The sequence below is a fragment of the Prunus avium genome, chromosome 1, assembly GCF_965620075.1.
Source record: "Prunus avium chromosome 1, drPruAviu1.hap1.1, whole genome shotgun sequence".
Taxonomy (NCBI): domain Eukaryota; kingdom Viridiplantae; phylum Streptophyta; class Magnoliopsida; order Rosales; family Rosaceae; genus Prunus; species Prunus avium.
Genome location: NC_142284.1, coordinates 59,306,879 through 59,327,148, shown reverse-complemented (window position 1 = coordinate 59,327,148; position 20,270 = coordinate 59,306,879). Strand labels below are relative to the sequence as shown.

The 20,270-nt window shown below is 36.5% G+C and overlaps 4 protein-coding genes and 1 long non-coding RNA gene across 8 annotated transcripts; 1 reads left to right on the top strand and 4 right to left on the bottom strand.

Annotated features, from left to right (window-relative positions):
• Positions 1-514: 514 nt before the first annotated feature.
• LOC110746222 (2-isopropylmalate synthase) lies at positions 515-5,710 on the bottom strand. Of its 3 annotated transcripts, XM_021946430.2 has the most exons (6): positions 5,414-5,710; positions 4,557-5,114; positions 3,346-3,477; positions 2,227-3,258; positions 2,008-2,078; positions 515-1,042 (listed from the first exon to the last, which is right to left on the bottom strand). In XM_021946430.2, exons 1-6 carry the CDS (start codon positions 5,534-5,536, stop codon positions 721-723), a joined length of 2,238 nt encoding a protein of 745 aa, XP_021802122.2. In that variant the 5' UTR covers positions 5,537-5,710; the 3' UTR covers positions 515-720. The 3 variants fall into 3 exon arrangements, with proteins under 3 accessions (XP_021802122.2, XP_021802121.2, XP_021802123.2); XM_021946429.2 differs by having other exon boundaries at positions 2,227-3,477; XM_021946431.2 differs by having other exon boundaries at positions 2,227-3,477; positions 4,557-4,896.
• Positions 5,711-6,507: 797 nt separating this feature from the next.
• On the top strand, positions 6,508-7,931 carry NDHT (Chaperone DnaJ-domain superfamily protein). Its single transcript, XM_021946436.2, has 2 exons — positions 6,508-6,928; positions 7,431-7,931. Exons 1-2 carry the CDS (start codon positions 6,579-6,581, stop codon positions 7,852-7,854), a joined length of 774 nt encoding a protein of 257 aa, XP_021802128.2. The 5' UTR covers positions 6,508-6,578; the 3' UTR covers positions 7,855-7,931.
• On the bottom strand, positions 6,635-11,545 carry LOC110746227 (uncharacterized). Of its 2 annotated transcripts, XM_088253038.1 has the most exons (4): positions 11,032-11,545; positions 9,611-9,656; positions 8,895-9,086; positions 6,635-8,733 (listed from the first exon to the last, which is right to left on the bottom strand). In XM_088253038.1, the coding sequence occupies exons 2-4, from the start codon at positions 9,614-9,616 to the stop codon at positions 8,479-8,481; spliced, it is 453 nt and encodes a 150-aa protein (XP_088109164.1). In that variant the 5' UTR covers positions 9,617-9,656; positions 11,032-11,545; the 3' UTR covers positions 6,635-8,478. The 2 variants fall into 2 exon arrangements, with proteins under 2 accessions (XP_088109164.1, XP_021802127.2); XM_021946435.2 differs by having other exon boundaries at positions 9,611-11,544.
• A 4,367-nt stretch (positions 11,546-15,912) lies between these two features.
• On the bottom strand, positions 15,913-17,787 carry LOC110746223 (uncharacterized). The gene is made up of 2 exons (XM_021946432.2): positions 17,518-17,787; positions 15,913-16,418 (listed from the first exon to the last, which is right to left on the bottom strand). Exons 1-2 carry the CDS (start codon positions 17,698-17,700, stop codon positions 16,023-16,025), a joined length of 579 nt encoding a protein of 192 aa, XP_021802124.1. The 5' UTR covers positions 17,701-17,787; the 3' UTR covers positions 15,913-16,022.
• A 978-nt stretch (positions 17,788-18,765) lies between these two features.
• LOC148298099 (uncharacterized) lies at positions 18,766-20,116 on the bottom strand. Its single transcript, XR_015835789.1, has 3 exons — positions 19,472-20,116; positions 19,102-19,182; positions 18,766-18,951 (listed from the first exon to the last, which is right to left on the bottom strand). It is a non-coding gene; the product is annotated as an uncharacterized LOC148298099 (long non-coding RNA).
• Between the last annotated feature and the right edge of the window lie 154 nt (positions 20,117-20,270).

Genomic DNA, 20,270 nt, shown 5'->3' with positions numbered 1-20,270 from the left:
TTCGGAAGAGATGCTTTATAATTCAACCATCCCTCTGTATGTTTTCCGGTTGTTTAATAGATTTGAATTGGAAAGGAATCCTTTTTTCTTACGACTTATGGAAGAAACAGAGGGAAATGAGAGAAAATGAATGTTGAAAAGATTAGCATAAGAGGGATATGTAGCAAAAATAAGAAAATTTATTTCGTTAATGCTTTTTGAAACATAGCAACAATGTTTCTTCTAATCTTTTACAAAATCATTTAAATTATTCGAGATAAATTGATTTTTTTCTTCGATTTTTTACTTCTTTGTTGCATAAGTAGTCTTTTTATTTTCGATGGTTAACTTCAATTTAGTACTCTGACCTTTCACTAACTTGGGGTTAATTTCAGTTTAGTACTCTAACCTTTCACCAACAAAACATGTTAGTACCCATGTTTTCAATTTTAACATTTAAGCACCCACACTTTTTCGAAATTGTTGCAATGTGGTGATCGTACCTTATGTTTTGCGCCCAAGATGTAGACAACAATTTAACATCAAAATAACAAATCCAGTATGCCTCATATGAAATGAATTTACACTTCTAGAATCTTCATCCCATAGCCAATTTTCACATTCGTCATAATACTTTTATACACTTCAAAAACTGTTGGTATACTCAGAATTGTAATTTATCTAAGCCACCTAGCTAGAAGCATTTGTTAATCAAGTATGCATTAGCAGCAGCTAAAAACACTACCTATGTTTCTTTCCTACCATAGATTTCCAAGCATTTTTCCTTTTCTCCCACCTTAGTTGTTTCTTTCTTTGAATTTTCATCCCTCGGTACCTTTCTCGATCCTTCCACCAGCTAGAATAATCTTTCGCTGGGTTGCACACAATGAAGTCTGCTAAATCATCTATGTCAGATTTCTGGGAGCTTCCTAGTATGCAATTGAGAAAAACCTCCCCGTTGCAGGTCTCCTCTGTTTCCTCCATGACATCCATAGACTCCCTTGTACACCTCATGAAACATGCATTTTCTGAAGTTTCTGCTACCTCACTTTGAGATTCTTTGCTGAAAAATAATAAGGGGAAAAACTGATTTAGCTTTGAAGGCAGCATGTACCATCACGTAAGAGTAATGCCCGTTTCCAATTGTTATTCGACTCTAATAAATACTTATATCAAAGACATCCTCACTTTCAACAAACCAAGCACTAACAGTTCCAAAGGAAGAGATGACCAACATCAAACAAGAATGATTAATTGAATTTATTCAAGTGATCATAACAAGTTACTTATTCAAGCTAGAACTATAGAATCCTCCTTTTCTTCTTTCTCGAACCAGAGTGCTCCATGATTAAGCGCAGTGATTTTTCTTTTGCTGGAGAACTATAGCACGAAATTTCTTACACTCCAAGGACTACCAATATCATGGTTCAGTACATGTCAGAAACCACAACTCTGAGAAGACTGATAGTGTAAGTTTCTAATGAAAACTAGCTGCTACTGAAATCTAATCACAACTACATTACAATCTCTTTATATTTTTTATGGTTTAAAATGAGAAGAAACAAGCATATTTAGAGTCAACTCCGATGCCACCTCCTTGAATTTCTAACAACCTACTCTTTGTCCTAAATAACAATCTCAGAAGAAATTTCGTTTGGCATCATTATATGCATTCAACGGATTCAATGCCAAATGAGACACATATGATGCATTCGGAGAACAAATGATGAACAAGACTTTGCATTATAGATACACATTATCCATGTATCTGTTGGAATTATAGATACACATCTGATGGCATTATCAATAATATAACGTGGATGATGGCTTGAAGCAACCTCCCAAAAAAAAAAAAAAGCAGATCTGGAAGCTTCACTACACAAAAATTGCCAAATAAGGCCTGAGTAACCTTATGCAAGTCTTAAAGCTAGACAAATATGACCCCGCAAGAGAAGCTCCCAAGAAAGAAATGCATGGTAGGCAAGAGAACTATGAACAGCAGATACAGTACACAATAGTATTTTGTACCTCAAGTGAAGTGTTTGAATTTTCTGAAATTTCATTGCAACTCTTCTGACAGATTTCTTTTTCACCATGGCCTGCATCATATGTCACTTGTTTCAAATCTATATCATCCAGTTCAAAGAATTAAACATTTTTTCCTTTCTTGTTTTACAAAAGTTTGAAGAATGAAACATGAACATACGAACCGAACTCAAAAAAGTCATATAGAAAACCAAAGCTCACCTCGGTAACCTTGTCAGAGGACAATCCAGATGAAAAGGTTTGTGAGCCAGAAACTAGCAATGAGCTGAGTGCCACTAAATCACTCTCTTCAAAAACATATAGATGCAATAGTGCCATGATTGTTGATATGCAGCCCTTAACTAAGAAATCAATCCCACTAGCAAAACATAAGGACAGCAAGCCTGAAAAATGCAGAAGCATCCACTTGGAAGTCTTATGTATCAATGGGCAGGTTTTCATCATGTCGAATAAGAACTTTTGATTCGGTAGAGACACGTTGAACTGGTGAAAACAGCCAATGATATCCACTACAAAATCATATTCCTTTGAAGAGACATCTTTTAAGGTTCTTGGAGAACCCAAATCCCCACCATGCCTTAGGGAACAAATAGCTTTCAACAAGGAAGTACTCATTAACTTCAATATGGAAGCAAGAAGATACATATCTTGGGGACTTGTAACCCCTTTTCTATACAACACTGTATCACTTACATCACAAGAAAAACTTAAAAGTATTATGCTATGTAAGACTGACAATATATGATCTCTACATGATTCATCAAAAATATGTTGGCTCTCATTTACGTATGCAATAGAAGCAGCCATCAGGTCAGCTTTTGTTCTATGGAACATATTGCACAAATACAAGTCCCATAAAGAATCTGAATTGGTAACTAGTTCATAAATTTTATCTCTTGTGACTTGTTGAATATAAGATTCAAAGGAAGGTTGAGAACTTCTCCCTAGCATGCATGAACTGTCATAAGAACATTTAACACCCAAGGGATGGAAATCCATAAGTGAACCAGACATGTGGCTGGTGTACAAATGGACAGACCTTTCAAATGCTGTTAGGTAGCCTTCCATCAGTCTAAGATCTGGTCTAGCATTCTTCAAAGACATGTCTACATCAATGGCTTCAGAAACCAATAAAGTCATATGTGTACGCAGCATTTTTGGTGCTGAAAGCATGATGGGGTTTTGAAGCAATGACACCGCAGAAGTCAGGCTCAGTTCAGGAACTCTACAATGCTGTCCGAAGTTACAGAACAATCTTTTAAGGAAGTTCTCATTTGCTTGCTTGCCATAAACTGACGAGATGAAATGAACAGAAATCACCTCCAGAACACTTCCAATATCACCTTTAACAAAGTGGCACTGAAATAGAATTTCAGTTGTGGGAGAAGTAGAATCAACAAGACTAAAGTACTCTCTCAGCAATCTACGCATTACAAGTTCATCTGCAAATATCTAAAGACAATCTATCAAACTTCAGTTGTGAATAGGTGCAATAACTCGTACAAAAGTAATTAAACATTGGAGAATGGCGTGAGAACTTCAGATGGAGGAATGACACCAAAATTTGAAAGAGATCAAGCTTGCTTCAAATAATTATTTGACGAAACTACAAAGTATAAGATCATTGCGCAACAGAAAATCTAGTCAAGAAAATATTTGATCCGGATAACAATGAAGCAATATACTATATTATGTCAATAGAATGCCACCCAAAAAATAGTTTACATCCATTTGACAATGAACCACTAACTGGAGGTTATCAAGAAAATTTGCAAACAGGGGAGGTCAATGTCAATTTGAAAATAGGTAGAAAAGCAATTTCACTGAAGTTTGAAACATGGACAGACCTCATATAACAAAGTGAAATTATACAACTGTGCAAGCCCTGAGCTTTCCTACCAGGTCATTAAACGTACGATAAAGATTTAGTTCCTCAATATTTTTTGTTTTGCATCTTTCGTTTTGACATATTTTATGTGAACATGTCAACTACCAGGAATGCCATGGTATTGATAGTTTTGAAATGTCTTAACTGTTCTGCATCGGAGAGTGACACTTGAAATTCTGACAAAACACTCAATGGGAATAGGATCTTTGAAGTGGAATTCTTCTCCAACTGCAAAAGGAATATATACAGCTGACCAGTGCAAAAATGTCCTCAAAGCATGAATCTATTTATTCATATCCTTATCTTGTAAATTTATATCAATGATAAACTGTATATTGTACTTTTCTAATTAGTAGCAACCAATGTCATCATAGTAAGACAAAATAGAAAGGTGAAGATACAGAGAAATCCATATATCACAAACAACTTCAAATGTGTTACTATGTATACTTTTAAGACCAGTAAGTATGCGACATAGTCATATGAAAATGGAAACTCAACCACGTTGTATTTATAATTCTAATTTATGAGCAAGTAAACCACTGTATGGGTGAAAGCATAGCTAACATTTCCACCGCACAAAAAGATTAAATAAAAAACAAAAAACTTGAAAAACATAGGCTGATATTTTTTGAATGTTTACCTCAAGCACTGCACATAGAGTCGGACACCACGGATCTGAAGGCTCTGTGAAACATAAAGAGGCAACAAACTCTTCGGAAACAGTGGTAGAAGAACCACCAACATCAGTGTACGTGAATTTAGAAGAAACAAACTTCTGAAACCTGACAGAGTTTTTCTCCTCTCCTCCATTTGTAACCAAGTAAATCAAGCTCCCTAGTACAGAAAGAAGAAATTGGGTTTTCTCCACTAGCATAGTAGGGTCAGCCAAGGCCAAGACTAACATACAACATCTTAGAAGCAGAGGTAGTTCATCAGCAGTGGCAAACATATCTGTGTCGCATTCTATGTGCTCCTGCCCTCTACTTGCAAAAACATCACATAAAGCAGAGAAGAAGAGTTTAAACCTCCTATCAAGCTCTTCAAACAAAACATTAATCAAGTTATGTATATCCTCAAGTTTCCCTTCAACCCCACAATGATCGAAAGCGCCTTCAAAATTAGAACAACGCATCGGTTCGTTTAAAGACAGTGTAACTAGTAGGAAGTACAATCTTTTCAAAAGCGGCAGCTTTGGACCCTGAAATTTAACACATTATTATCTATGTAAATATAAGTTCATATCCGTACAAAAGCAGCACATATCCAAGAAGTTTCAACAACAAAGCAAAACAAAGCCGCTTGTTTCGACCAAAAAGGAACAAACTTGTTAGATTAATTTCCCAATTGTTTTTTCAATTCTCTCACATTTGGTCTCTAAACCTACAACCCATTACTCTGGGCACTCTATCCAAAGAAAACGCTTAAGAACTTGTGAGAAGTGAGCCGTAAAACTCCAAAGAAGAGTAGGAAACGACAATGCAAAGTAAGATGGAGTACCTCAGGGGCTTGAATTGCAGAGATTAGGGTTTGGAAGGTGAGAGGGGGAATGTGACTGGGAGTTGGCGTTTCTTCCATTGCATGGCTGCAGAACTCTTTGGACCTCTTTCTCTTCGAACCCATCTCTATGTTGTGCGAGAAACGCACAGAAATCTCAGAAAGTGGTCGACTTCACTTACAGTTTGGCGGGAAACTAACACCAGAAAAATCGGAAAAGAGAGAAGGAGAAAGCTTCCACTTCGGGGCCTTTCGCTCTCTTTTTTGGGTTTAGTTTAGGGGAATTGGCTGTTCTACCCTCCTTAAATATCGTTTTTTTTTGACAAAAAGGCATTTTTGGTTCCTATTGTTTACCTCCTTTATAATTTTGTTTTTGTAATTTCAATTATGTCGATTTTCTTCTTATAGTTTTAAATCTCTCGTAATTGACACCTAACAAATTCTGTCAAATTACTTATAATTTCTTCTAAAATACCTCTCTATACGTACTTACTTCCACACATAATTGGACATAAATCTAAACATGTTCTTTTGCAAGAATATCCAACTGAAAGTCCAATTACTATAATTGAAACCGCATAGACAAAAGTGAAAAATCAAATTCAAAGAACATAGTCCAAGATAAATTCTTGTGACAATGGTTTCAAGATAAATACTATAGAGACTTATGTTATCAAAAAGGAAAAAAAAAAACTCAAACTAGATCTCTCATATTATCACAAGAACTTAAAGTGCCAACAATTAATAAATTAATACGTCGTTAATGAGATTCCTTAATTAGAATTGTTAATTTTTAGGTCCTTAAAAGAAAATTTCTTATGAAAATCATTATAGTTAGATGACTAAACGCTTTTCAATTTGGTTGTGGTTTCGACTAAGCTATTGTTATAATTTTAAACAAAAGCTAATTTGTAGATATATCGAGCTGCTTAATCCTCTTCAATGTGGACCACATAATAGCACACCTCTTGTCGTAGGTGAGGACAAGTCATGTTGTCACAAAATAAATAAATAAAATTCATTAATATATGAACCTGCTTAGATTTTTATTCTGAACCACATAAACGAGGCCATGAAATTCCAAATCCTAAAACAATCCCCTCAGCAACAAAATGACCAAAAAAAAATTGTTAAAAACCACACAGCACCTTCTTAGCCACCCTTTTCCATGGCTTTCACAGCCGCTCCTCAGGCTTCACACACTTTCTTACTTGGGAGCCCAACAACAACAGCAGCAACAAGAAGAGGAGCAAGAAGAGCAACAACTAGAAAAGCAACAACCCATGTCAGATTACACGTGTCAGCATCACAAGGGCCAAGCAAGCCTGAGAGGGCCCCACCAGGAGTTGATACAAGAATCCATTGGGAGAATGAGGATGAAGGTTGGATTGGAGGAAGCAGTGCAAGTAGCAGCAGCAAAGCACAGCAGGCACAAGCAGAGCAAGAGCAGCAGAGCAATCTCTTGGAAGACAAGTTTGCTGATTTGCTGAATGACTCAATTTCTGATTCTCATTACCAGTGAGTCTTTCAAGTTGAATAAGTATTTTTATTATTTTAAACGTTGAATTTTTTTTTCTGTATATAACTTGGCAATTATATGTTTCAACTTGATAAATAATTAAATAAAACCCAGCTTTGAAGAGATACAATAGTTCAAGGAATTGCAATTTCATGCGTGATTCATTATATCCGTGCCTTTGTTTTGAACTCATTCACTCTCAACTCTTCCCATATCCGTCTAATACCGAATTTCAGAGAGAGATTTGAGGCAATTCTTCAAGATTTCGGAGAGATTTGATTCATTAAAATTTCATCAGGGTTTAACTTGTAGTGCTAAGAAAGTAATTACTACTATACAGGGCAGATATAGGTGAAGTGTAAATCATAAAAGCAGGATATTAAACCTGAATTATGCATTATTATTATGTGTGTAATTAAGACACATGCATGAAGTACAACCACTAGATGTGTATAGTACTCTTACTCATTGTAAATTGTAAATGGCATCAATTTTGGTCAGGTTCTTAGGAGTATCAGCAGAGGCTGATCTAGAAGAAATCAAAGCTGCTTACCGAAGACTATCCAAAGAGTACCATCCAGACACCACTTCTCTTCCCCTAAAGACTGCGTCCGACAAGTTCGTGAGGCTAAGAGAAATTTATAATGTGTTGAGCAACGAAGAGACCCGTAGATTTTACAACTGGACACTTGCTCAAGAGGCTGCAAGCCGCCAAGCAGAAATAATGAGAATGAAGTTGGAGGATCCTTATGTGAAAGAAGTAGAGAAGTACAAACCTGTGCCGGACATGGTTGATCGTCTAGGTGGAAGGAACATGGCGCTGGGCGATCAAGCAATGACTGCTCTCACCATTGATGTTTTCATTATCATTTTTGCTATTTGTTGTATCATATTTGTGATCTTCTTCAAAGAGCCATATTACTAGATAGCTTGATAAATAGCTTAGAAACATAGCTTATGGCTAAAGTAACTGATATAAGTACACATTATTATTCAAGAAAAGTGCACATTAATCTATTCTTATAGAAAATTGGTATATTGTAGTTATGTTTTACATGGTTTACCATACATTTTACTTATGTATACCCATTTCATAGAACACAGCACCGATAAAAAGACACATGGTAACATTATGATTAAAACTTAGAAGATGTTTGCTGATGAGGAACCCAACACTGAAGTAGTGTTGCTTTTAGCTTCGCCTTGTCACCATCAACAAGGGGAGAGAAGAACTCTGAGAGTACACTTACAATGCCATCTAAACCAAAATCTCCAAAACCTCATTAAATTATGAGTGATTCAATAGTTTACACTTAATGAATCTGGAACGTTATTCCAAACACAATAATAACAGAGCAATACGCCATTCAAAAACCATACTCCAAATTAAAATATATCAAGTTTAGGGGTGTCTTGTCCAAAAGAAATATCATACTGCACCACCAATCAACACCAAGACTAAGTTTACAATGTTATAGCAAAAACAAATCCCTCCGAAAGATATTATACCTGTTCCTTTCTCCCCACTTTTTGTTCTTGGTCAACTGCTCTACTTTTTCTGAAAGACAACTGTTGCAGCGGAGATCATCTCGGGTTTTTTTCTCAGTACTACATCTTCTTCTTGCTTGGATGAATAAAGAATTACCATTTTCTTCAAACTCTGAATATGCTCCAGTATATACTTTGCTAACTTCCATTCATTAGTACCATTTGAAAGCTCTATTATTACCTCTTGAAGCTCATGCATACAAGCAAGGTTATGGGATCCACAGCAGCTCGTATTATACCTGGATGACTGGAAAGGCTGCAAGCAAATCAATTGAATTTTATTAGAAACATATTCATAAAAACATAAGGAAAGGAAAAATACTTTATTATTCGACCAAGATCAAATGCATCCCATTCAAGAAATATCTGTGTGCATGTGAGAGACAGCAAGGGCCAACATACAATACTATTGCTTACATTATCAGGAGCATCTAATGGCCGCCATCTTATGAAGGATGGATTAGAAGTTATGCACAATTTACGCAAAGTAGTCATTCCATTGAGAAGAGAGACCATTTTTGGGAATAGCTCGTCACTCAAGCTGCTAGTATGCAAACCCAAGTATGAAATACCATCTAATGTTGGCATGGGACTTTTCCTGCACAGAGCCTGCAATGTTTTGCAATGTTATAAAGGCTGAACCTCAACTAGGACAAGATAAGTGCCCTAAAGCGCAAGAATCAAAACAGAAACAAAGCTATCCCTTATTCCAAAAAAAAAAAAAAGTAACAAAGTATAACTAAATCCAATATATTTCCTGAAATCTAGAGAAATGCAATGAATGATCATTTGCCAAATCTGTTGCATTTTTCGTTAACAACTTTGTTTTGTGGACATCAGTAATTCATAACTAGTACATATTTTCCTTTATAAAAAAAAAACTGGTACATATTTTCAATTTAGTATCATTAAAGACAGATAAATTGCATACATGAATTAAATAAATAAAAAACTTCAGAATAATTATGAATTTACTTCTGTTTATATGAAAAAAGTATTCATTTTCCTTCTTGGTGATACTAGTATAGTGTATTATCACTGATAAAGTGTGGAAAGTTAATATAATAAGCTCTGCATACATAACATCTTGTTTAAAGAAGATTACTGTATGAAGGATGGTAGTCACGCTTTACCTTCATGGTCTCTTCATTTAGAATAAGAACTTTACTCCTCCCTATGCTGCAAGAACCTCAAATAGTTTATCAGACTCATCAACCTTCGGATACAGATAAATCTCAGCTTTTTCTAAACATGTTAAATTCCCCAGTTTCTGGTGATCCATCAAATTCCCACCCAATTTCAAATACTTCAGATTTGGAGCAAAAATATTTAATGATTTTCCGCTAAGTGAATCACATTGCCATTGTATATGTATATCTTCAAGTTTCTCACCGGATATGCCAAGATAACAGAGTGGATTTCGATCATAAAGCACAAAACTAAATGATTCCAAAGAAGAGCTTATAACGGTCATACGTTTTATGCCGGAAACATATTCAAGCTGTAATTGCTTAAGGAATTTACAGCATGGGATCCATTTGCCAAAAAGCTCCAAACCTTCTATTTGAACACTCTTCAACTTCAAACACTGGAGATTAGTCAAAAAATTGGAAGAGGGCCATTTAAGAATGTTCCAATGAAAATCTATCACTAAAGTTCTCAAAGATTTACAAGCAGAGATGGAAGACGGCAATAACTCAAATGGTGCTTTACACCGCGGATTGAAGTCAAGATCTAACACCTGGACATTACACCTTGCCGCATGACGGATCCATGTGGATATTCTGAGCAACTCGTTAAATTCTCTCGCAAAATGGACTGGACGGTAGTCCCAAGATATACGAAAGCACTCTATCTTATTACTATCACGATTAGCCAAGAACTTATCAAAATAGTTAAAGGCCTCCAATCGTCTCCACATGTTATTTCTTTGGTGGTGACTTGGATTAAAAATCAATGACGGATATGAAAGATAAAGCTCTAGACATCTTTTGGACACACAGCCCACCTGTCTGATGTCTTTGAAGGGGAGGAAGGAAAGAATGTGATGAGCAACTTCAACTGGAAGATCACTGAATCTATCAACAATGAACTCAGGACAAGCTCCTTGAGCTTGAGAGCTTGCAGTTGCTGATAGACTGTAGGGTTGTGTTACCTAGGTGATGGACCTGATAATCCGGACTCATGTTTCCTGGACTCTGTTTCCTTGTATTATGGACTCTGTCTCTGTTTGTTTGTATGTGTTGTACTCAGTATTATATAAATCAATGATATCCCACAACTCAATCAACCAAGTGAGTGTGGCTTTGCTCATAATCTTTCATGGTATCAGAGCCTCTGGCTAACACCAACTAGCAATCCCTTCTCTGCCAATATTGAGAGTCGTTGGCGTTCCCTCACCCGTAATGGGTGTTTGTTTCTGTAAATCCTTTTGCTTCTCCTCTCCTCTATAATCAACATTTTTTTTTCTTTCTACCTTAGCCGTTTACGCATCTTCTTTTATCTCCCTTCCAGTATTAAAAACAAAAAAAAAACACAAAAAAAATGTCATTACCTTGTTTCTGTTAAATTTCCTCTCTTTTATCTGTATGGGCAATAAGTCCCTTGGCCATGATGGCCTGATCTGTTTCCTATGGGCAGTACGTCCCTTGATCACCATGATCTCTTTCCTCCGTGAGCCTCGTCATCGCTCACCGAGCCATTTCCTTTCCTCTGCGAGCCTCGTCACTGCTCGCTGAGCCTTTTCCTAGCCGGCCTTGTCTCTGTCCTGCCGTGCTACACTGCTGTTGCCTTGCACAGCCGCCATCTATCCTTCTTTTGGCTCGATTGGCCACTTATCTCTGCTGACACCAAGCAGCCCCTCCATTTCTACGTTTTGAGCAACCTCTCTGTTTCTCTCTTTGCTCTCTTTCCAACCCCTCTCTTTGTTTCGCTCCCGTATGAGCTTCCCAGTGTATGAGTTTCTTTCATGTTTGCTCTCTATGGGACAGTCTGTACACCCGTAAAACCACTCTTCTTTTTATTCTTCTTTTTCGGAGCCACTTCTTTTCTTCCCTTCTTTTTAAAATTTGCAACATGCTCCCTTTCCCATGCTTAACAGCGTGCGTGTTCTTTATCTTTGACTATTTTCAATGTCTACCTCTTGAGCTCTCTCTTTTCTTCTGTTGCCCACGTGCTGGGTTTTTCTGTTCTCTTTTTGCCTTTGCCAGCTTTTTGGCTGTCTCTTCAGGCTTCAGCCCATTTCCTTCTGTTTTCTCTCTTTTACTACCTAGCCCGCATGATGGTTGTCCCCCTTAATTATTATTTTTTTCTTATCCTCTCTTCTGTTGGCCACTTCCTTTTTCTTATTCCTACTCCCTCTTTTATTTTATGATTTCTTTTCTCACCACTTTGTGATCTTTCTCATGTGCTCCTCTGGCACCACTCTCCTTTTCTGATCCCTTTTTCCTTTCTTTTATTATCTTCCTCCCACAGGCAGCTACACATTCTCTCTTCATGTTGTTGTTGCACAGCACGCAACCGCTTTCTATTTTTTTCTTCTTTGCCTCACGGCCCTTTTGTCTTCTCTTTGTTATATATATATATATATTTTTTTTCTGCTTTACACCTGCTGCCTCTTCCATGCTTAATCGCATGCTCTTATTTTCTTTTCCCCATGCTGAATCGTATGTTCTCTTTCTTCCTCATGCTTAATCGCATATCCTCTTTCCCATGCTTAACTACATGTTCATGACCTGTTGGGTTTCTTCCCCTTCTATATCGTCCTCCATTGAGGCTTTTTTCTTCATGGTACAGCCGTATGCTGTTGTCCTCCTTTTGAGGCTTTTCACATATATTGTCCTCCTCTTAGGCTTTTTTTCTTCATGGTACAGCCGTTTGCTGCCATCTTCACCAGCATGTTATGCTTGATGGGTTTCTTTACCCCACTACCACAGCCGTATGCTGCGCACCTTCACCAGTATGTTGTGTTCGCAGCGCTGATGGATTGTTGCCTTCCTACTATGGACTACCAGTTTGTTCTTCAAATCTTGACTCAAGTGTATCGTCGGATTTGCCAGGAGTGTTAGACAAGTGTCATCCTCCACCCTTTGATATCTTTATCTTTACTTCTATTTGTATTTTTGTGTTTAGTTTCCAAGCTTCCTGTGCTTACTTGCCCTGTCAGCTTGCGGGGGTGTGATAGACTGTAGGGTTGTGTTACCTAGGTGATGGACCTGATAATCCGGACTCATGTTTCCTGGACTCTGTTTCCTTGTATTATGGACTCTGTCTCTGTTTGTTTGTATGTGTTGTACTCAGTATTATATAAATCAATGATATCCCACAACTCAATCAACCAAGTGAGTGTGGCTTTGCTCATAATCTTTCAGTTGCCAGCATCTTACGCCTGTGGTCCATATCGAGGATCTCAAGGATTGTTGAAAGCAGGGGCAGATTTACACTAAACACAAATCACGCATTCGAAAATCACGAAACAGGAAAAACAAAGCCACAATAATAAGCAATAGAACAGGATTATACTCTTTTAACATTACAATTTTCTTCTACTTGGGCACACAAAACTACACTAAATTAGGAAACGTCTCAAACACTTATTAAAACTGAATTCAAAATCATTAGCTAAAAATCATAAAATTCAATATAACAAAAGTATATATATATATATATATATATATTTTTCTTCTTCTTTCGTTGCTTTTCGTGGTTTTATAGGTTCCCACAGAGGGTCTACTGTTTATTAGCAGACTTTAGGGTTGAAAGAGACTGAGGGGCTAGAAAAATTTGGCCTTGCCTTCAAGAAATCGGGCTACTTTCTGCAGATTTTTGATTTGTCAAGTGGTTGTAGGTGAGCAAAACCCCCGCGCTCTCTCTGTGTTGCAGTGAATACTGATGGATGAGTTTTCTCTTTAGGTTCTCTTTTTATACCTTTCCCTGGGCCGTTGATAGTACCAAATAATTTGGATTTTGGCCCAAAGGAATTATTAATTTTGGTTTGGGTGATTTTCAGATAAGGACAAATCGAACCAAATCGCTCAACATGGAGAAAATTAGTCGATGGTCATTCAAGCTCTCACGGTCTAACAAAAAAAACATACAAATCGAATTGATATTGCAGTCCTGTTCATTTAAGGACTTAACAATGAGGACATGCGAAGACCTTTTTTAAAAGGGTTTAAGTGAAGAAATTTGAGTTCATAATGATTAAGTAAGAGCGAGCTTGAGTTTCAGGGGATGAAACAATAAATAAGTCTTTTCTTTTTTACGGGTTGGAATAATTAAAAGGATCATGTGAGTAAAACAAAGAGCATGAGCGATGATTAAAACTATTAATAATATATGCTGTTAGTGAGGGTCAAACTAGTCAAGTGTGTGGTGTAACCAACTTTAAAGGAGCATTATCATTTAAATATAGCTCATTTTAGTCCTAAAATTCATGTTTGTGCTCAATAAGGTCATTCTTTTCAATTACAATTTCACAATAGGGGCCCGTCAAGGCGAGCCTTGTTGAGCAAAATACGTTAGCTTTATTTTGCCTCATGTGTTGATTGGTTGTATTTTGATGAATTATCTCTTTAAAGTAGGCCAGATTACTAATTTTAACAAAGATTTTGGCGGAATGAGATGATGGGCCAAATCGATGTGTGGACCAAAAAATTATTAAGGACCAATTGATTGATTTAAAAATTTGAGGACTTGTCAAACATTCAGGGACAACTCGTGAAAGAGAAACATAAGCCCCTTGTACTCCCCCAAAATTCCAATAAAAGTTAGAAAAATTTTAGATACTTGTGTTCACTTGTTAATGAAGGAAAATGCTTCCCTCCTTACTAGATAAATAGAAGTTCCTACATTCCTACTAATAAGAGTGCGACATGTGTCAAACTGTGATTCGCAAGAAGTAGGAGTATCTCCTTACCGGTAGGAAGGCAAGTAGTATCCTCAAATAAATTATTGGAAACAAAGTTCAAACCCGGTATTGGAATTTATTATCATGCTTGAAACACTTATTATAATTATATAAAAAACTGGTTATGATACTTGTGTTTTTGGTTTCCATGAATTTTCTTAAGGTGTGTATATGCAATGCAACCAATCCTTAGCGTTTACAACACTGTGCTACAGGAGCTGATTCGGTCAGTTGGACCTAATCTTCCATAAGTGAGAAAATGAATTCAAAAGCTTATTCGATTTAAGCAAAGAAACTTTACCACAAATATCAGTTCAACTGTGTTAGTATTGATTTTGTGATTGGCATTTCCTAGAGACAAATTAGACTAAGTATAGATTGTAAATTAGTTGTGATGGTGGCTGTCAAAATTCCAAGATATGCTCTGAAGGCTTATATGTCAACCAACGATCACTAAGGTAAATTATTCATTCAATTATGCATCATGATTGTGGTATTTCAAGCATTATTTCAAACTCACAATCTGATTAACATTTTGATTAAGAAGACTTTTTATTTTAAGAAAGATTAATTTATTTTATAAATTGTTTTCCAGTTTTGAACTTTAAAAGTCTTCTTTGATTGGAAATCAATTAGTCTGATTTTGGAAAATTAATCTGTTGATTAGGAACTAATTGATCTTGTTTCCAGTTTTGAAAACCTTTATAAAAAGCAAGGCTTGGTTTTCATTCTTTGTACAACTTTCAACGACTAGAGTATTTCTTGAGTTTTCATATACACAAAAGAAAGTTGCTGTGCTTTATTTTTCATAATGATAAATCATCAAGAGTAAGATTATCTTGGTGATTTATCTTTATATTCATATTGCATTCATTTGCATGTTCGGTGACTCATACGGTTGAGGGCACCAGGATCATTGTGGCGGTTTTTCTCCAGTGAGTTTGAATCGATTGTGACCAGTATCGAATTCAACATAAGGAGAGTTGGAAGAACTTCGGCGAGCTTGAAGCAATCGTGACCAGTATTGCGTTCAACATAAGGAGTGTCGAAAGATCATCTCGTGACAGAAGTTGAATTACGAAGAAGTTGGTACATTGTCTAGAGTGTCTAGGACCAGTTTATATACTTATTGTAATCATTGTTCTATAGTGGATTTGCCTTGGACTATCAGGTCCCGTGGATTTTCCCCAAAGGTGGGGTTTTACCACGTAAAATAACTTCTTTGTTTTTCTCTGTTTTTACGTTCTGTACTGTAGAGGATTGATACATCGTATCAATCCCTTTGGCGTGTTTTTATATAATACTATATTACTCTTGACTACTCAAAACGCAGACTTTACTCTTTTAGTGTTTTAAGCCATCCTATAGGTATTTTCAAACTGTCCCAATTGTCAAAAGTCTAGCAATCAACCTTGATCAGATTCGTCCCCCAGATGTGACAAAATTTATATAGGTTGTTTGATGAGATAGATACACTAGCTGTGGTGGTGAAGCAAGCATGCATGGAACTAAGTAGAGAGAGAAGTCTTCAAACCAACCAATTTGTGAGGCATTCATTTGGTGGTGAAACAATGATAAACATTCTACATTTTAATTTCAGTTGCAGCAAACATGGCTAAAAGAGTTCACTAATTAGTTCAAACAAATATGATCCCGTTTTCTTTAATGGTATCAAGAACAATCCCAAGCTTACCTTCAATCCGTTCATCTTTCCTGGGCTCATAAGACAATGCATAAACATCAGCTTCCTTTGATCGCTCAGCAATAAGCCTCCCTATAACTCTGCATGCGTTGTGATCTGTGAGTGAGGGTAAGTTGCTCCGAACATCCTTGGCATTCGTGGTAGCGACTGATATCACTTTGCTTGTTCCCCGATGCATCACTTTTGCGTGGATAAACTTTTTTGAAAAGAAAACATTCAGTAAGAATGGCCTCATGTACATATCAGTCTTCTGTTTCCACGATTTCCTGTTAGGCTTCTTTGCAGCTTCTCCTCGAGATCTCCGGGTCCATGCAGCTCGAACAACAGAATTCTAAAATTACAAGTAAAATATATTGTAATTACAAAGGCAAAAAAATGGTGCCCAGCAGGTGTCAGCTCAACATTTTAAAAGGATTTCTAGTTATTCATTTTATGCAATGCATATTTCTAGGAACCTCAAAGAGTTCTTAAGGGGACAATATGACATAACAGTATGAAGGTGAAACCACACTTATTTACATTTTTTTGGGGCCACCAATTCATCTCATCCCATATCCCCAAAGAACAACAGAAATACATATACTAGTAAGAAAGGACTTGGCACATGTAAAACATATACAACAACAACCATCAAAAGGTTTTGTCCCCAGTTTATAAACAGTTAAGTTGTAGAATGTTCACGGCGTCAAGAGAGGGTAAAGTAGCCTCTTTGGACTGCCTGCAATTTGCTCTAGGACATGCCAAACATGTCCCCCTGTCCAAACAAGAATGCCTGGTCCTGCTATTGGCTAGGAGACCTTCCTCAAAGAGGTTCCACTGGAGGGAGGATTTTTGGTAACAGAGTGTTAATTGAGTTTATCAAATTTAGACAATAGCTTATACTATAAGTCCACAATAGACCAAGAAAATGCTTCTTCACAAGAAAGCAAATAGGTTGCAACATCTACAATAATTTCCTTACTGAGCATCCCAAGAGTACTCATACAGCCACAATTTCAAGTTTCACCCTTTTGTGAGAGTGAATCCTTCTTAGCCTAAGTGACCTAAAATGAAGTGTTTAGCTACCCTGAGAAAGCTATACTCATCACATGACTTGAATTCCCAATATCACGTATTATTTAGAAATCAAGATTAAATACAGATAACCCACAAAACTCATTCATTCAAACCAGCACACTAATGGCAGATTCATAAAGCTCTGGTTTCCAAAATAATTGACTGTATCTAGTGTTAATATCTTCTCCAACATACAATTTCAGTAAAATCCCATTTCAGTGATACTGCAACCTCTTCAATTAAGCTTCACAGATTAAGAATTCAGAGTTATCTTCATATTTGTCTAAGATAAGGAATTTGAAAGATAACACATTTTTTCTGAGAATTGTCAAAAGGGTGGTTTGGGAGATTGGGAGAGTGTGTGTATTAATTACCTTGTTGAGAGTGGGAGTGGGAGGGTCTGCAATGGAGCTTAGGGATATGTTTACCAGAGGAAAAGAAGAAACCCATGACAGCGAAGCGGCTTTGAATGGCTGAGTCGACCGAGTTGGAAAGAACTCGGAGGAGAGAAGCGAACAACTTGATGGAGCTGAAGAAGAAGATATCGTTGACACCATCTCTGACGGGACCAGGTCGCAACACTGTCGCAGGCAGCAGGCTAATGGCTAATGTTTCGTTAGTTGTTTGTTCAAAAACGTATTGGGTCCCCAAAAAAAGGCTACTTTCTATATAAAAATGAAGAAACAGATATTAATGATCGGGCATGTTTAAAATAATTTAAGGGTTAATCCTTTTATTAGTCTCTGAATTTAGACATGATTTGCATTTGAGTACCTCAATTTCCAAAACGGTTCACGTGTTCCTTTAACTTCACTTTCGTTAGGACAAATGGTCATGCGGTCAATTTTGTTAATTTTTTCTATTAAATGCAGGGGTAAAATGGTATTTTTATATTAAAACAAAAAAAATTAAATTAAAAAAATTATATCTTTAAAATAATAATAAAAGAAAATCAAATCAAAAAATTAAAAAAAAAATGACAAATTAAGTCTGGGGAAAGTAGAAATTGGGATAGAGGGGGAGAGAGAGAGAGTGTTTAATTTTAATTTTATAGTTTTTTTAATTTTTTTAATTTTTTATTCATATTTTAATCAATTTTGATACAAAAATACTATTTTGCCCCTGTATTTAACAGAAAAGTTAACAAAATTAACAGTAGGACCATTTGTCCTAACGAAACTGAAGTTGAAGGACCACGAGAATCATTTTTGAAATTGAAGTACTCAAATGCAAATCGAGTTTAAGTTTAAGAACTAATAAAACGATTAACCCAATAATTTAAATTAGAGGATGAGGGATTCAAACCGTATGTCGAACTGGGTCATGTCAGTAGGCCCAAATGGTGAACCGTTCACTTTTTTGTTAGGCCCAACTTCGAGTTAATTTGAAATCCGAATTTGGCAAGTCAGGTTGGTTCAGTTCAGATGTCTGCAAGGCCCTAAAAAAGCAACAATTGAAAGCATTTTTTTAAAAAAAGTTTTCCAAGACATTCTTTTTTCTTTGTCAGATTTCTAGGCCCATTCAAATTTTAGGGTTTCTGTATGTTTTTCCAGTTTTTGTAGTTTTGCATATTTTACAATTTATCAATCATTCAAATTCAAAAAATATAAGATAATCATCATCCACCGCACATGTCCAAATCCACGGAAATCATTATTACAGTCCACAGCAGATTGTCAGAGTAATCTCAATCACAATCTGCATATTTGTAAAGTTAAAAAAAAATCCAAATCAAAACAAGTAAATTTTCATTACATATAGAAATTAAATTCCCTGAGTTTCATACTCTTCAAATCAAATTAGCACATCTGCACAAAGAAAAAAGAGTTAATAAATATATGAATTAATATGACATAAAGAAACTACAAATTTTATTAATGTAGAAAAGAAAGAAAAAAACTTTTTTCCTTTTTTCCCAAAACTTGGTAGAAATTTAACTCATCCTAAACTAATATTACCTCTGGCATAATTTTCAATATTTGCTGTACAACTGCTTATTAACCTCCCCAAGAATTCTCTTGATAAACCTTGCTTCATGCCTGGCAATTAAACAAAGAAGCAGAACTACGAACGTTAAATTGAATCCCTAACTTAACAATTAAGATTGGGATTTAACATCAAATGTTAAATGGATCTTACATTATCAAGTAAAAAAGTATGCATAGTTAAAACCAAACCAAACCAAACCAAACCAAACAAACCCCAAAGTTCAAAGTCAAAAAGAAAGAATGCATAGTTTAAACATAGTTGGAAAAACAAAAAGGACAGAAAACATATGGTTGTCAAGTAAGGAGATGATAATCCAAGGAACAAGAAATTACTAATTACCCATCAGCATTTTTAAGATCTTCCCCACACAAATCTGCAGCTTGAGTGAGAGCATTTCTCCATCGCTGTAGCTTTTCTTTCTCATGTTTGCCCGCTTCATTTCTCAAATGCTTGTGCAAAACTACCAGTTTGTTTCCGGACATCTGAAGCATCAACATTATAGAACAATGGAATAACCTGTTGCCCCAATCTTTCTCTACACTCCATGATCTTCACCAGCTCGTCAAGACACCAACTGGAATCGGCATAACTCTTGGAGAAGACAATTATGGAGATCATGGACCCGTCGATTGCCTGCTCCAGTTGGGTTTTTATAAATTCCGCTCTTTCTAGCTCGTTGTCGTCAAGAAAGGCGCGGATTCCGGCATTAGATAATGCGGCGTGGAGGTGGCCTGTGAAGCCCTTGCGTGTGTCTTCACCTCTGAAGCTCAAGAACACTTGGTACTCCCAACGTTTTGATGAGGAGGATGGTGAGGATGAAGAGGAGGCTTTCCTGGCATCCATTGATACTGGAGGAGCTATCGGTTCAGATCAGACCAGCTACAAATTATGCACAAGTTGGCCTTCCGATCCGACTTGAGCAGAAGAAGTTATTTCATAATTAATTATTTTTTCTGGGCAGTGGTTTGTGTGTTGCAGCGTAGATTAATAAATTCGAAATAGTCAAGGTCCTCAAACGTTTCAGCCGACAAAAGCAAAAGTTCCCATGTGGGGAGAACAGTGAAAAGATAATATCTTTTTGGTTACACGATCTACTGGACGGCTAAGATTGAAGGTCAGGAAAATGCAAGGAAGCTTA

Bases quoted from the DNA above. Each gene is read 5' to 3' on its own strand.
- LOC110746227 (XM_088253038.1), bottom strand. The intron at 8,734-8,894 runs GTAAGCAATAGT...ATTTGCTTGCAG, and splicing joins CATTAGATGCTCCTGATAAT to CCTTTCCAGTCATCCAGGTA.
- NDHT (XM_021946436.2), top strand. From the start codon at position 6,579: ATGGCTTTCACAGCCGCTCCTCAGGCTTCACACACTTTCTTACTTGGG. The intron at 6,929-7,430 runs GTGAGTCTTTCA...AATTTTGGTCAG, and splicing joins ATTTCTGATTCTCATTACCA to GTTCTTAGGAGTATCAGCAG.
- LOC110746223 (XM_021946432.2), bottom strand. From the start codon at position 17,700: ATGGTGTCAACGATATCTTCTTCTTCAGCTCCATCAAGTTGTTCGCTT. The intron at 16,419-17,517 runs GTAATTAATACA...TTGTAATTTTAG, and splicing joins CCACTCCCACTCTCAACAAG to AATTCTGTTGTTCGAGCTGC.
- LOC110746222 (XM_021946429.2), bottom strand. From the start codon at position 5,536: ATGGGTTCGAAGAGAAAGAGGTCCAAAGAGTTCTGCAGCCATGCAATG. The intron at 2,079-2,226 runs GTGAGCTTTGGT...CATATGATGCAG, and splicing joins CCTCTGACAAGGTTACCGAG to GCCATGGTGAAAAAGAAATC. The intron at 1,043-2,007 runs GTACAAAATACT...ATTATTTTTCAG, and splicing joins ATTCAAACACTTCACTTGAG to CAAAGAATCTCAAAGTGAGG.